Raw genomic sequence first — 16,829 nt, 5'->3', positions numbered from 1 at the left:
CTATCCAATTTTTAGCAGTAGGAGTATGGAGAGCATGGGTGAAGATGGATATAATGGTGATAAACCAAGAAGGCTCAAATAAAAGATTTGCTTGACTGAATTTATCAGTAAGGGCACACTCACCCAGGATTTGGAATTTAATGGATTAGCTTGAGCACCTGCAAGTGGGATAAATATTCTTCTAGGCTGGCTAATAAAAGCCTTGATTCAACAATGGTCTATATTCAAGAAACTGAAATGCCAAAGCTTCCCTGGCTGGCATTCTATGGAGAAAGGAATCTAAGACTCAGGGAGAGATGGGAATGTTGTCACTACATGCAAACTGCTTAGCCACTCCCTATCCCCACTCCACCCAGGTCCCAGGGGCCACCACTAAAAAATAAATCCATGCACCAGAAAACACATTGTGAGTAGAGCACCAGCATCTTTGAAATATGTAGCTATCTTCTGTAGGCTGCACTTGACAGTGGGAAATGCTGCAACAGAATTGGATGCCCTGATTTCATTTGAAATAATGGGGAGCTGGAATAGTAGAGGTCTGGAGGCAGCATTCACACGAGCGAGACAAAGAGGGCATAAGTACCATTATAATGGGTACAATAGAATGGGATAAGAGTGTTTTGACTCATGGGGATCTGTGGTGATGGTTAATTGACTACACTAAATGAAACAGATGGACAGCCCAAGGTGCTGCTTCATATGTCAGTGAACAGAAAAATTCTTAAGACAGAAACCTGACTTAAGTTAGAGAGGAGGGATTCATAGCCTCTTTTCCAATTTACAGACCTAAACCAGTTCACAAACCCAGAGCTTTTTATTGAGAGTGATGCTGGGTTCTTGGACTCCTTTAAGGAAGGAATGTGACCACAGATGAATACTATGACTCTTCATCTAAGACTTTCCCAAAGGGATCAGCAGCATTTACCAGGGGGACGGTGCACTGGGGAAAGGAAAAATATCTACTCTTTTTGAAGATTATTTGATATTGGGTCTGAATATCCCAATATCCCTGGAGACCCCAAATGCTCTCATTATCCACCAGTTCAGAGGCTGAGCTTACGGAAGTCAGCTGATAGAAGAAATTGTGGCCTGAGTCTTACCTCTGCAGTAGGATCATGGGTGATTTTCTTTTTGTCTCTTTTTACCTTTTTCATCTTTAAAAAATATAGAGAAAAAAATAGAGAGAGCCTGCATTTACTTTTAAAATTAAAGAACCCAGGGGAAAAATAATATTATTGAGTTAACCTTTGACTTTTAGGTTGAAAGCAAATGAAAAGCCATGTCCCGGCTTCTCACCCTGACCACATTTTGCTGCTTTACTCCTTCCTATCCCCCATCTCTCTCCCTGTTTTCTCTGATAGATCATACTATAGAAATCATGCAATAAAACACTTGTGCCAAGTGCTTAATCCAGTGCCTGGCATATAGTGAGCGTTCAATAAATATTGGTTATTTTTGTTGCTACTATTTGTGACATTATCATTATTATTATAAATTTATGTTTTCTGTGGTAAATAGTAAAAGGATGTAGATTAGAAATCCTGCTTCTAGCCAGGATGGAATAATAAGGGAAAGGTTTATAAACCCACTTCAAACAACTGAAAAATTAGAAGAAAAATATACGAAATACCTATTTTCAGATATTCAACATCAGGTAGTTCAGCACTGTGATCTCTGAGTGAGAGAAAACATGAGGTAAGTCCTACATTTGCCCAGTTTCAGCTTGCAGAGAGTTTCCTGGCACTAACACAGGGAGTGGAGGGAACCCAGATGAACTGGGAGTTGAAAAGATGGAGCTAGGAGTCGAGGAAAGCCAACTTACCCAGAATTTACAAGGCAGAATGCAGAAGAGGAGAGATACGCACTAAGAAAGTGCTTCAGAGATCTGTAACGGGATTCCTTGAATCTTTAGCTGATGAGTAAGAGGAAAGTACCCAAGGCTGGGTAAAGACCCACCCAAAAATCACAAAGGGAACAATCTCTGGAGCTCATCCTGGTCTGTACATAGTTTGTGTTCCCACCATACAGAGTAGAAAACTTATAATTCTTGGAGCATCATCAGGTAGGGCACTCAGAAGGGAATTAACTCAGTAATGGGATAGAATTAGCTTTAGACTCAATGCTGCTTTTGTCCTGCCTAATAAAGCTTTAAAACAAGTCTCAAAAAGATCAAATTGTTTCCAAATAACTTAACTGCCTCCTAGAACAAAGTGCAAGAATATTTACAGGAATACAGAAATATCCAGCATCCAAAAAAGGCAAAATTTACTGTCTGGTATCCAATCAAAATTTACTGGGCATGCCCCTTGAGGGACTGGGGAAAAATGTGGAAATATTAAACTTCCCCAGTGGGGGAATTCCTGATATTCTTGCAAGCATTGGGAATGAACAATCTAATAGGCCAAGCCCTTGGCCTTGGGGCTTGCTCTTATGAAACATATTCCTGCAAACGAGAAGCTAAGCCTACTTATAAATTTGCCTAAGAGTCATCCCTGGAGAACCTCTTTTGTAGCTCAGATGTGGCCTCTCTCTCTAAGCCAACTTGGCAGGTAAAATCACTGCCCTCCCGTCTATGTGGGACCTGACTCCCAGGGGTGTAAATTTGCCTGGCTACGTGGGACATGACTCTTGGGCATGAGCCTGGCCCTGTCATGGTGGGATCAAGAAAACCTTCTGGACCAAAAAGGGGAAGAGAAATGAAAAAAAATAAAGTTTCGGTGACTGAGAGATTTCAAATGGAGTCAAGAGGTTGTTCTGGAGGTTATTCTTACACATTATATAGATATTCCTTTTTAGTTTTTAGTTCATTGGAATAGATAGAAGGAAATATCTGAAACTGTTGAACTGCAATAGAATATCCTTGATACTTGAAGATGATCCTATAACTATACAGCTTACATGGTGTGAATGTGTGATTATGAAAACCTTATGGCCCGCACTCCCTTTACCTAGTGTATGGACAAATGAGTAAAAAAATGGGTACAAAAAAGTAAATGAATAACCGGTGGGGAAAAGGGTATGGGATGTTTGGGGTGTTCTTTTCTACTTGTTTTTTTTTTTTTTTGGAGTAATGAAAATGTTTTCAAAAAGTGATTGTGGTGATGAATGCACAACTATTTGATGATACCATGAACCACTGATTTTACACTTTGGATGATTATCTGGCATATCAATATATCTCAATAAAATTGCATTAAAAATTTATTGGGCATGAATAAAAGCAGGAAATACAATCCATAATGAGGAGGAATTGAAATGACATGGATGAGAGAAACAATAGACAAGGATATTAATACAATTATTGAAATTATTCCATATTTTCAAGAAGTTGTAGGAAAGATAGAGCATGTTGAGTAGAAATATGTAAGATATTTTTGAAAAAAAGACCCAAATTAAATTTCTCGATGGAAACTACATTATCTGAGATGAAAAATACACCAGATGAGATTAGTAGCACATTTGACATTGCAGAAAAGTTAATTAGTGAATTTGAAGACAATGCAATGGAAAATACCCCAATTGAAAATCAGAGAAAAAGGTGGAAAAAAAAATAGAGAACCAGTGAGCTGTGGATCAACTTCAAGTGGCCTAATAAACTGTAATTGGAGTTCATGAAGTGGGTACAGAAAAAATATTTGAAGAAATAATGGCCAAAATTTTTTCAATTTGATGAAAACTATAAACCGCATATCCAAAAATCCATGAACCCTAAGCTCAAGAAATATGAAGAAAATGATCCTAAGGTACATCATAAGCAAATTGCCTAAAATCAATGATAAACATAAAATCTTAAAAGCAGTCAAAGAAAAAGACACATTTTGTACAGAAGAACAAATATAAAAGAGTGAAAGTAAACTTCTTATTGGTAACAATGCAAGTCAGGAGACAGTGGAACAACATCGTTAAAGTATTGAAAGAAAATACTTCTAGGTCAACAAACCTAGAAACTCTATCCAGAGAAAATCTTTCAAAAACTGAAGTTTAAATAAAGACATTTTCAAATATGAAAAAGTTTAAATAATTTATATGAGCAGACAGCAATACAAGGAATTTCAAAGGAAGTCTTTTAGACAGATACCACATGGAAATCTGCATCTACCCCAGTGGTTCTCAAGCAGGAGTGATTTTGCCCCCTAGCGGACATTTGGCAATACCTGCAGACATTTTTGGTCATCCCACTGAGACAACAGTGGTTGCTACTGGCATTTGATGGGTGAGTGCCAGGGCTGCTGATAGCATCCAACTATGCACAAGGAAGCCCCCACAATAAAGAATTCTGGGGCCCCAAATTTCAAAAGTTCCAAAGTTGACAAATTTTAATCTACACTAAAGAATGAAGAACACCAGAAACTGTAAATATGTGGGTAAAGTTAAAATATTTTAAAATTATATTCAACATGACTTTAAAAGATAACTGTTTCTTTTAAAGCAAAAATAATAACAACATATGATAGTGTATATAAAATATATAGAAATAAGATGCATGACAATAATAGCACAAAGGCTTGGGTGGGGTGTGGGAGAAATTAAAGTGTATTGTTGGAAGATTCTCATACTATAGGTGAAGTGGAGTAATATCACTTGAAGGTAGGCTAAGATAAGTTAAAGACGTATAGTGTAAACACTGAAGCAACCATTAAGAATCAAAGAATTATAGCTAGCACATCCTCAAAAGAGATAAATTGGAATCATAAAAGAATTCAATCATTCTGAAAGAAGGCAGAAAAAGAAGAAAGAGGAAACAAGGAACAGATGGGACAAATGGAAAATAAATGCCAAAATGGTAAATTTAAAACCAATCATATCTTAAATCACATCAAATATAAATGGTCTAAACATCCCAAGACATTGTCAGACTAAATAAAAAGACCTAAGTGTGTGCTGCCCACAAAGACCAGATATAAATAAATAAGTTTAAAAGAAAAAATGCAAATAGGTCGAAAGAAAAATGGTGGGAAAAATATATCATGCTAACCCTAATAAAAAAAAATTAGCAATACCAAAGTAGATTTTAGAGCAAAGAATATGGACAGGGATAAAGGAGAGGGTCAACAGGAAAATGAAATTTTAAAAAATGCCACTTAAAATAACTTCAAAATATAAACTCTTAGGGATAAATTTGACAAAAGACATGTAAGACCTGTACACTGATGATTACAAAACATTTCTGAGGGAAATTAAAGAAGTCCTAAATAAATGGAGAGATTAAACTGTTCATGGATTGGAAGGCTCAATATTGTTAAGACGTCAGTTCTCCCCAAATATTGATCTATACATTCATGTAATCTCAATTTAAATCCCACTAGGATTTTTTTTTTTTTTTTTTTTTTTTTGTGGTAGTTGAAAAGCTGATTCTGAAACATTTTTGGAAATACAAAATGCACAAAATACAAAAAATACCCAAAATAGCCTTTTAAAAAAAGGAAAAGCTTGGGGACTTACACTGCCTAATTTCAAGACTTATTATAAAGTGATACTAATCAATACGTTATTGGCATAAAGCTAGAGAAAAGTATCAATAGAGCAGAAAACAGAGTGTAGAAATAGACCCACACTTAAAGTTCAATTGATTTTTGACAAAGGTGCCAAGGAAATTCAATGAGACAAAGGATAATATTTTTAACAAATGGGCTGGAAGAATTGTGTAGCCAAATTCAGTAAAATGAACTTCAACACTAACTTCAACCCAGATACAATAATTATCGTGAAATGGGCTATACTAAATGTGAAACCTAAAACAATAAAACTCCTAGAAGAAAACATAGGAGAAAATCTTGTGACCTTGAGTTAGGCAAAGATTTACCATATATGGCACCAAAAGTATGATTTATAAAAGAAAAAATCAACAAAGTGGGCTTCTTTAAAATAAAGAACCTCTATTCTTTGAAGTATACTGTTAAGACGATGAAAAAAGAAGTCATAAACCGGAAGAAAGCATTTGCAAATCACCGAACATAAAAGACTCACTTCTAAAGTATGTAAATAATTAACAAGACTCAATAATAAGAAAATAAACAACAATTTAAAATGGACAAAATATTTGAACAGACACTACATCATAGAAGATGTATAAATACCAAATAAGCACATGGAAAAATACAATCATTACGGAAATGCAAATTAAAACCACCATGAAATACCATTACACACATATTAATATGGCTAAAAATTTAAAAGATTGATCATGCTAGGTGCTCGTGAGGATGTGGGGCAACTGGAACTCATACAAAATGCCAGTGGGACTATGAAATGGTATAAACACTTTGGAAAACAGTTTGACTGCTTCTTGCAAAGATAGACCTAACACTGATCATTTGACTCAGTCACTCTACTTCTAGGTGTTTACCCAGAAGATATGAAGGCATATGCCCAAACACAGACTTGGTCCTAATATTCATAGAAACTTTATTTGTAGTAAAACAAACTGTGATACAGCCATGGAATGGGATACTACTCAGCAATAAAAAGCAATGAACTACTGACGCATGTAACTGTATGGATGAATCTCAAAATAATTATTCTAAATGAAAGAAGGAAAAAAAAAAGAGTACACACTTTATGATTCAATTTATATTAAATTCTGGAAAATGTAAATTAATCCAGGGTGACAGCAAGCAGATCACGGATGGCAGGGACTGGTGGGAGTGAGTGGTGTGGTAACGAGGGATTTCAAAAGGGTATAAGGAAAGTTTTGAAGATAATGGATATGCTCATTACCTTGAGGACGATGGTGGTTTCACCAAGTGTATGCATATTTTAAAATTCATTGTATTCCACAATTTTTTTTTAATTTATGTGAATGATGCTTCAATAAAGCTGTGAAGATCATTCATGGCATAAAAAAAGGTATATGAATGGAATATTTTGCTCTCATAAAACAAATTAAGTTCGTGTTGCATATAGGGATTTTGCTGTTTATCAGGTTGGTCTTTGGCACTAGATTAAAAAAAAATGGTTTCCCATATTTGCTCTTAGGTACCCAATAAATAAGTGGTGGCTTGAGCTCCACTGTGGGAGTAACACACGTGGAGGACAGCTCTGGGTATGACAAAGAGGAATGAGATCCAGATAGTCACTCCATCATGTCTAAGATTTACAACGGTTAGAGAATTGAAATGCCTGCTGTTTTTTGGTTATGTCGTGGAAACTTTTGACCTCATTTAAGATGTAAGAAATAAACAGGATTTATAAAGCACATTTTTTAACCTTCGGCATTAAATTCTTAGTTGAGATTCAAAAAGGCTAGAATACAAGTCTTCTAGGTTTCCGCTCATCTCTAACTTGTTTCACTCTTTCCAATGGGGTTTAGCCTTGTCGTGAGTGGTCGTTGCATAGGGTGCTGTGCGTGGATCCCTGAGCCCATGCTCAATTCACAAACAGTCCACAGATTTGCAGGTGGTTTCATGCTGTGACCAGCATTGTGGGAAAACTTATTCATGTCAAGTTTTTGGTTTTATTTTTAATGGAATTTCAAAGGATCAGCCAGAGGAAATGGAACCAACTGTGTCCTATGAGGTCAACGATGTTTTCTGCATTTTCAGTGCCATGATGCAAGCAAAGGAACCCAAGTCAATAAAGAATATTTTAAGACTTTTTGTCTCTGGCCCTCCCACTGCTCTTGTTTGGAGTGTGCATTCATACGACTGTTTCGGGTATCAATGTGTCAATTTGTCAATGGGTGTAAAAGTTTTAAAGTGCAATTTCACATCTAGAATTTTATCCTAAGGAGAGAGTTGGGAAGCTTTCAAAGAGATAAGTATGAAAATTAATTGGAAAGAACTTATTTTTCTAAAATGAACTTGCATTATTTTCATAAACAACAAAAAGTTTGAATTAATTTTTTTTTTTCTCCTGAATCTGAGACTTTTCAATGACCCCAGAATCTGAGAGCAGCAAATCACCGTAGGGACCAATTCCTTTAATTGCCATTATCCTCCTCAGTAAGGACCTGAAGCAAGTTTGGACTCAGGCCTTCTCACCTGCAGCCTTCCTTTGGCTGTAGGGCTATAGAAAGTCCCTCCATGCTCATCATACCAATGGATGAATCCTTTGCATCTCCTAATATCTACTTCCTTTTGAGTCTACTGATTGTAAAGGGCAGACACAGTTCCAACTTCCTGCCGCTCGTGAAGTCACACTAGGCACACATGTTTTTGCACATTGGGGTTTTCTGGCAGCTTTATCATGTTGTAAGATCAGGTAACATTTCCTGACCATGGTTACCACATAGCTTTCTGGTCAGTGCTATGTGCTGCTAGACCAACTCTCTATGCGACTTCCTTTCTTTATTTTTACCCTTTTCCACAGTGTCTTCATTTTGTCTGTATAAGGATCAAAGTTGGCATGTTACTGTTCTAAAGCAACAAAGGCACAGATGCTCATCTCTAGAAGGCAGAATGACAAGATTATGAAAATCGGGGGTCACTGCCAAGCCTTCTAGTCTTCTGCTTCTGCACTTTATAACAGGCTTCCAAAGTTACTATTCTTAACATATTTCAGTGGAACGGGGACATTATTAAGGCAAGGAGCATAATAATTGTATTAACAATTTGGTCTTAGGCAAGTTATTTAATAAGAAGCTACAGTTCTCTTCCCCATAAAATAGGGATAATGTCACCTACTGCGAAGGATTTTGCACAGAACAAATGAGATAAAGTATGTAACATGTTTAGCACAATCTGACTTGGAGAAATCGCCTATATGGAGGCTCTTACTACACAGGTGCATGTGAAGGGGCTCATGCTTGTGTTATAAGTAGTAATTTTGGCTTTTCTCACATCATACTGTACATGGGAACATGAATTGCACTATGCGTTTGCATCAGAGGAGGCTTTCCCGACACTCAACCTAAAGTAGTCTCTCTGTGCCTTCTTGTTTTGTTATCACATTTACTTCTCTCACCAGAATGTAGTGTAGTGTTTACCTGTAGTGTTTATCACTGTTTCACCAGGGCAATATATTAGTTTCTCAATATATGCTTGTTAAATGAATGAGTAAATGAATGAATGTAGCAAAGCCCAGCTCCAACATCAGGCTCTCTACTCCTTGATGAATAAACCACTCTTTGCTCTGAGTTCTCACAGCCCCCGATCATAGACCCACCCTTTCAGCCATGACATCACAGTGTCTGTTTACCTTTTTATTTTTCCCACTAGGCTCTGAGCTGTGTTGAAGACATCAACATCACTCGTCTAGCACAGTGTCTGGAATAAATAGTTGTTGAACAACTAGAATGGAAACGGCCTTACAGATCAGATTAGTACTGATTTGTGTGCTAATTCATTTTTATAAGGAAATATGGTGGGTTAGCCTTGGGGCCATTTGACCTAAGGGTGCCTAAAATCTTGTCTGCCTTTCAGTAACATGCGCAGGGAGTGGGCTGAGGCCTGATCATATGCAGGTGCCCATAAAACATCAATTCTTACCTCTCCATTATTAATTATTATTATTATTTCTTAATGATCTTTGCTTTATATGAATATATAAACTAGGCTGGTATACTGCAGAACAGTTGAGAATAAACATCAATTTTCAAAGAGAATCAAAATATAGACCTCCTACCCTGAGACTCGTCAAAGCCTGTCCTGTCTCTACCATATACCTTGCACCTTCTTTTGTCCATTCCCACTATTTACTCCACCACAATTCGTCACCATCTGTCATCCAGAGGATGACAATCTCCATTGTCATCCTCTCCCAACATTCTCCATAGCAGACCGATTCCTAAAATTCAGCACTAGTTTTGTCACTTCCCCGCTCAGAAACCATCTGTGTTTCCCAATATCTACAGAATTATTCTTTTAAGACTCCACGATCTTATCCCAAACCTACTTTTTCAAAAGCTGGTTTCCAAACTAACTTTCCATAGCCCTGTATGACCTGTATGTGCTCTAAAGTATCCTCTTTCTAGAGCGCTGCTCCTACTTCTACTCCCTGAAACGCTCTCCGTTCCATTTCCATGTGGCCAAATCTTACCAACTCTTCAACACTACCTCCGCGAAGAAGGCTTTCCTGTTCATATCTTCTGTCGCTTAACTCCTATAAAGCTTTGACTTTTTTGGAATTTGTACTTTAGATTTACATGTTTTTGGTCACCTTGACAAAAATTACAAGTTCCCTCTTGGAATCGCCTTAGAATCTTGTCTTCCCACGTCCTAGCCCAGTGCTTGGGGTATAGTAGGGATTCACTAGCTTTTTTTTTTTTTTTTTTTTTTTTTTTAGGTTTTCACAGTGAATTTAATGTCCGGGAAGGGGCCTGAAACCAACGAGTCTCTACGGGGGTAAGGGCAGGGTGGGCGCTACCCCACACCCTGCTCGGCCTTGGGGCCTCCCTCCCCTCGGTCACTGCGCTCTCCCCGCAGGTGCCCCAACCTGGTATCCGACACGCTAGTGGGCTGCGGCCTGCAGCCTGCTGTGCTCTCACTACATTTTTAAAAACACTTCTTAAATTACAGAAGCAATACATGCCCATGTCAAATAGTTAAACAATGCAAAGAAGTTATTAAATGAAAAGAATCCCCAGCCCTTCTTCCAATTCACTCTTAAATCCACCATTATAAGTTTCTTATATATCTCCTAGAAATTTTATTTGAATAAACATCTGAATGGGTGTACATTCTTTTTACATAAATGGGATCATACTTTGCACTTTGCTTGTTTCATACAATTATGTTTTATTCACGTCATGTATGGATTTGCCCAATCTTGTTGAAGCCTGGATACTATTCCACTAATGGTACAGATGACATCTTATGGACATCTAGACTATTTCCAATCTGCACATACTTGTAAGATATAAATATATGATAAATTTTTATTAGTGAGATGGTGGTATCAAAGGTTATTTGCATACATTATATTTTGGGGGGCCCATTACTGTTCAAAGAAGCTGCATCAGAGTGTGCAAGAGTGACTGCTTCCCAACACTAGTGACCTCTGGGGATTTTCATAGTTTTAATTCATGCCCATTGAACGGGCAAAAAAAGAAAAGTACCTTAGTATTCTTTTAATTTTTCTTTAATTTTGAGTGAGACTAGAATTTTTTCATATCTTTCTTTTTCATATTTCTTTTTCTGAGAATCTCCTGCTCTTATATTTTACTCATTTTCTACTGATTTTTAGAAGCTTTTTATATGTTAATGAAATTTATTTTTTTCTATCAGTTTGTCAATAGTCTTTGAAGTTGTTTTTGACCCCAGTTTTTTACTATCATCTTATTTTCCAGTCTTTTCATTTATGGTATCTGGATTTTATTTGTCACTTAGAAAATACTTGTCACTTTTAGGAATATATTTTAATAGCACATGTTTTCTTCTAATACACATAGGTACATTTTTTAAAAAAACAGATTAAGTACTAGAACCATTTTGCAGTAGTTTTACTTTGATTCAGGTTTATTTTATTCCATGTGGCCAATGCCACTAATTGTCATTCTTTTCCTTATTGATTTGAAATGCTATTCTAATCATATGCCAAATTCCATATGTATTTGGCCTTATTTCTGGTCACTATATTTTATTCCATTGATTTGTTACCACCAAACTATTTTAATTACAGTAGTTTTATAATGTATTATAATATTTGATAGCACTAGTCCCTCTCCTTTTTTAATCAAAAAAATTCTGGCTATTCCATCAAGTTCCTTGCCCCCCATCTCCCACCTGGATCAGTTTAACTATCCTTGCAACAAATTTTTAAAATTCTGTTGGCTTTTTTACTGGAAAATACAGAATTTATAGATTAATTTGCAATGAACTGACAGGCTTCCAAAATTGAGTCCTTCTACTCATTCAAGTCTTCTTGTGAGTTCCCAGTAGATAAACTTAAGTGCTCTTCACACAAGTCTTGCACATTTCATGTTACATTTATTCCTAGGCATTTTTTATTTTTTTTGCTAATATACATGGGTTGCTTTATTACATTTTCTTGCTGTTTATTGATTCTATGTAGAAAAGCTATTATTTTTAAATTTTAATTTAGAAGCACAGGATCTTACTGAATTTTCTTAAAGTTTCTGGTAGGACTTTTTTTCTTTCCAGTAAAATCTTGGAATTCATAGGTATACAATTATGTCAACTTCAAATGATAATAAATTTGCATCTTCCTTCTCAATTTTTATACCCATTTATTTCATTTAGCTAATTGCACATATTAGTATCTCTTGGAAAATCTGAGTAAGTCATATAGTTTATAACCTTTGACCTATTATTATGCAATTAAATCATTAATTTTCCTGGATTGTACCACTCTTGATCATAGTGTATTTTCTCCTTTAATATGTTTCTATTTGTTAGTAGTTTATTTTAAATTGATATTAAGTGAAATTGGTCTGTAGTTTTCCTTGGTGTGTGTGTCTTATTTGAAAAATGTTTTACTTTCAAACACAGAATTTGAAAAATATCAGTAAAAAGAAGACAACAATGCAAGCTAACAATGGGTAAAGGAAATGAATATGCAGTTCTCAAAAGAGGAATTACCAATGGCTAAAAAATATATGAAAACATGCTCAACCTCACTTGTAAGTTGAAAATGAAAATTGATAATCTAAGACAGTTTCATATCTGTATCCCTATCTCCATTTAAAGAAAGAAATATACCCCTACCTATTCTATTAGTAATGGCAATCACTTTTGTCTTCATAGGTCCCTAATGCTAAGAAGCACCAAATTTATCCATGGAGATACTTGGGTTTTAACTCTTGTAACAGGCGGAATTCTTCTCAAAGAAGAGAATACACAAGGAAAGAGGTTTCCACTATTAGCTTGCGATTACTTTCTAAACTCAGCATAAACAACTTCCTTCGGTGGGGCAGCTCTCATACTCAGACTTGGAAATTGATACTTAACTTAGGCGCTTTGGAAATGCTACCAAGTTTTCACAGGAACAAGTCATTTGAGGCAGCTAGGTCTCTGTTTCTTCACCTATGAAATGGTGACTGCTAATGCTCGCCTTATAGACTGCAAAAGGGATGAAAGGAAATGGTGTATAAATCTTTACAAATCTAAACAAAAATGTGAAATATTATCAGTATTTTAAGTATTGCAAGTGGAAGTGGCAGAATGAATGTAGAAACTTGGTCTTTCAGATGGAAATTTCAAGCAGAGCCTTTGCCATATCAAATAAACAGACCTCTGGAGGAGAGGACCTTTCTCATGTTTCTACCTTCTCTCCACTACCCACCCCCTCCCCACCTCCCAAGCTACCTGCCCTGCCCTTCCCCACCATCCCCACTTCTGGCCTACAGAGGGTCTGCTCATGCAGCATGTACACCGGGAGGGAGGGGCGATGGAAGAGCACAACAGATGCCTTCCTTCCTTCTCTTCCTGGCAGTGTCTAGCTGTTTCTCACTCGAGTCATCTGGGTTGCAAAGGCAGAGTCTTTTTATATTTGGTTGCCATTACTACATTCGATACAAGGTTTCCAGTGCATAGAAGATGAGGCTACTCACGAGACACAGAGGCACAGCACTCCCGGCGCAGACTCGCTGTCCCTCAACAGAAAGTTGCCGTCCACCCCATCCTTGAGCAGCAGGGTCTCACAGTCTCTCTTGGTCAGAGGGCCATGGTAATAAGGCAGATCCATGGAGGGCCCTGTCGTATTCCAGGCTGGCTTGTCAGCCTAAAATCCAGCGCTGGGTCAAGGGACAGCTCTGAGGCGAGAAGTGAAGGCAACTGGCCTGCTGGAGCCTGTGGCAATACGTCTTCCTCCTCTGGCAAGCAGGAGTGAGTTGAGGTTGCTCTGTGGGACCTAGCCGGCTTCAGGAAATGAAAAGGGTGGGGTTGAAGTGACCAAGCCATTTCAATATATAAATGGCCTGAGTGTGAGTTGTTTTGACTCACAGCAGTGAGCGAGAACACCTTTGAGTATACAATGGAATCAGTCCTCTGGCTATTGGTGTCCCCTCCGGAGAGATTACCACTGCTTTCGCTATAATGGCTGCCTATTTTCTGCTGAAGCTGCCTGTGATTGAGCTATACTTAGCTCAGAGTGGGTGCTCAAAAAGATTGGATGCTGAATGAATTTAGATATGTCTAGACACAGTGGGACAATTGAAAAGGCTGGACTTTCATGAGTCAAATTACAGGAAAAGTAGAAGACATCATCGGGAGGATAAATCACTCAGACACACTGGGGAAGGATAGCCCATCCCGTAGCTGAGGCTCCTGGCTATTTATAACATCCTCAGGATTTGTGCCCTTGGCGGAGGAAGAGCTGGAGCTGGTGGGAGGGATATCTGGGTACACAAACTTCGTACAGAGATATTTCTCCAGGTGGAAGAAAAGAGGATATTGGGCCTGGATTTGGAGACCTGCAGGTCCCTCGAAGTTCCTATCCTAGAGGAGATCCTCAATGTTTCCCATGAAGAAAGAACAAAATAAGTCTCTCTAGCCAGAGATACTTTTCTCCCTTTAAAACAGGGGACACCTGGTACTGATGAGAAAATTCCTTTTTTTTCTGCTGATCAGCTGATATTCTTGGGAAAGGTAGATAATCAGGTAGCTTGTGTTATCTGAGGGTGAGAGTAAGCCCTGATTATAATCCCCAAGGCCTTTTAAGCAACCAAACCATCCTGCATATTATTAATTTCAGATAGAATAAGCCATGCAAGCATACCTATAATTCAATGTTTTTAATGGGATTACATTTGCTTAACTTTCACAGTTACCACTGCACAATGTCAGTCATCATAAACTATATGTGAATTTCTCTCCCTATTCAATTACCTCACTCAAGTATCTATGGAAGTCATATATATCTCATGTAAATAACTGTAAAAATAGAAACGTGCTCATGACTCATTCTTACTTCTCCCTTACCAATATAACTGTGTAGTCTTAACCCAGATGGTTATTTCATCTTGCTGCCTTGCCTAAGAGCTGTCTACCCACTCTTGGGCTATATCTTCCCTGGAATTTCCCTGTTACAGGTCTTTTCTCCTTCGTTAAAAGTCCCACTGCTCTGCTCTGGGTGTAATGGAATTATACTAAGCAAGGAACTTGATGTCAGAAAGATATACTTTCAAGTCCAAGTTTACTTTGTTGCTAACTTGTGCAACCTTGGGTAATTCACTATTTAATCACAGTTTTGCAATATCTAGAAAAGTTATGTATGTATTTACCCTCTGATAGAACAAAGGCAGAAATACAAAACAACTAAGCATAAAGTAATATTTTTAATAGCAAAGGTTTAAACACAACCAAAATGCTTCTGAATAGATGGTTGATTGAATAAATTATGATACATCCAACAATGGAATGCAGTCATAAAATCAGATGAGGAAGATTTTTATATGCTGATACCATGTAATTTCCAGAATACATTATTGGGTAAGAGCAGTAAGGTGAAAGCAGTAGTACATGAAGAGTATGGGAGATGGAAATAAAAATACACATTTATTCATGTTTGCAAAAGAAAACCACTGGAAAAACAAAACTAAAACTAGTTAAAAATTTTAAAAATGTTTTCTATAAGGAGAGGAAGTAAACAGTGTAGAGAACCTGGCAAAAAAGTGGGACATCTCTAAATAAAACTTGTTATATAGTTTTGAGTATGAAATCATGGAATTATTTTATTAAAAATAAATAAATAGGCCCCTTAAAATATCTAACTATAAATCACTTTGGTTATATAATCATATGGAAAATTATTTCCACTGACTTTCGAATGTAGAATTTAGGTAAACAATCTTAATAGAATATTTTCCATATAAATAGACCAGCATATTAACCTTTATTTTTAAACACACCAACTAGCTGTTTTATTTTTCTTTATGCCACATTGTTCCTTTGTCAAATGTGCCACTCTGAGTACCATTCAGGCAGTACAGGTCACACTTACTTCTATTTCTGCATGTCATATGATTCAATGTTGATTTATTAATAAAAAGTAAATATATTCTATGAATTTATTTCGTTTGGCTCTACGATTAAATGAAAATATTTTTTTATAACAAAACAAAACATTTTGCTATGAAAAATCTCAAACATACCAAAAAAACTAGTTCAAATTTTAGCAATAATTTGGTATACTCTTTTGAATATATTTCACATACAGGGAAGAACTTCCAGGGAAGATGGTGGAGTAGAGAGCTCCAGGATTGAGTTCTTCCACCGAAAAAGCTACTAAATGAGCAGAAACTGTCTGAAACCATTGTACCAGGGCTCCGGAAGCCAGATGAACACTGTACAGCATCCAGGGAAGAGAAGGGGGAAGTGGCTGATAGACTATGGTAAAGAACAATGAGTTGTTCTCTCTGGGTAGTGGCTGCTGGCGCCCACCCCCCTTCTCATTGCAGGCCACCTTGGGGTCCAGTCCCCAGTTAGCTCACTGGGAACAGAAAGAGACATAAAAATCCTCTGCCCAAAGAACAGGGGTAGGCATGATGGATCACTGATTATAGCTTTTGATTAGCAAATTCAGATTACTGGGTCCCAGCTCTGAGCTACTGTTTCAAACCACCTCAGCTGTGCCCTGGGCAGGGGCAGAGGCAGTGGAGATGTAAAGGGGTAGCACTTCCTCAGGGCTCTGGAGGTCAGTTAACTGAAAGTCTGCATTTTCTGGGCAGGCCAGGAAAGCACAGATTTAAGGAACTGTCAAAGAGGCTTTGGGCACACCTTCCTGATCCCCTCCCCAGGGCACTTTTGAACTGGTCTGTGCCCCCTTCATGGGTCCCTGACCCTATTCTGGCTGGCAAATACAGATTTGGGAAAGTCCTCTCTTGGGGGGCCTTCCTCCCAGAATTTGCCCTCCAGGCAAAAGCAGCTAGAGAGAATGTAAAGAAAACAGAGGCAAAAAATAATATTAACAAACAAACAAACAAACAGTACAAG

The 16,829-nt window shown here is 37.4% G+C and overlaps 1 protein-coding gene across 2 annotated transcripts in view; it reads right to left on the bottom strand.

The window, feature by feature from the left end:
- Window positions 1–13,712, bottom strand: part of SH2D1B (SH2 domain containing 1B) — a 32,171-nt gene extending 18,459 nt beyond the window's left edge. For both annotated transcript variants that reach the window (XM_037825477.1, XM_037825478.1), the window contains exon 1: window positions 13,448–13,712. In XM_037825477.1, the coding sequence (XP_037681405.1) occupies window positions 13,448–13,581 (134 nt within the window). In that variant the 5' untranslated portion in view covers window positions 13,582–13,712. The remainder of the gene's footprint in view (window positions 1–13,447) is intronic.
- Window positions 13,713–16,829: the final 3,117 nt, after the last annotated feature.

This window comes from Choloepus didactylus, chromosome 2 (assembly GCF_015220235.1).
Source record: "Choloepus didactylus isolate mChoDid1 chromosome 2, mChoDid1.pri, whole genome shotgun sequence".
Taxonomy (NCBI): domain Eukaryota; kingdom Metazoa; phylum Chordata; class Mammalia; order Pilosa; family Megalonychidae; genus Choloepus; species Choloepus didactylus.
The sequence above is the reverse complement of the archived record's forward strand: the minus strand, read 5'-3'. Positions and strand labels throughout refer to the sequence as shown.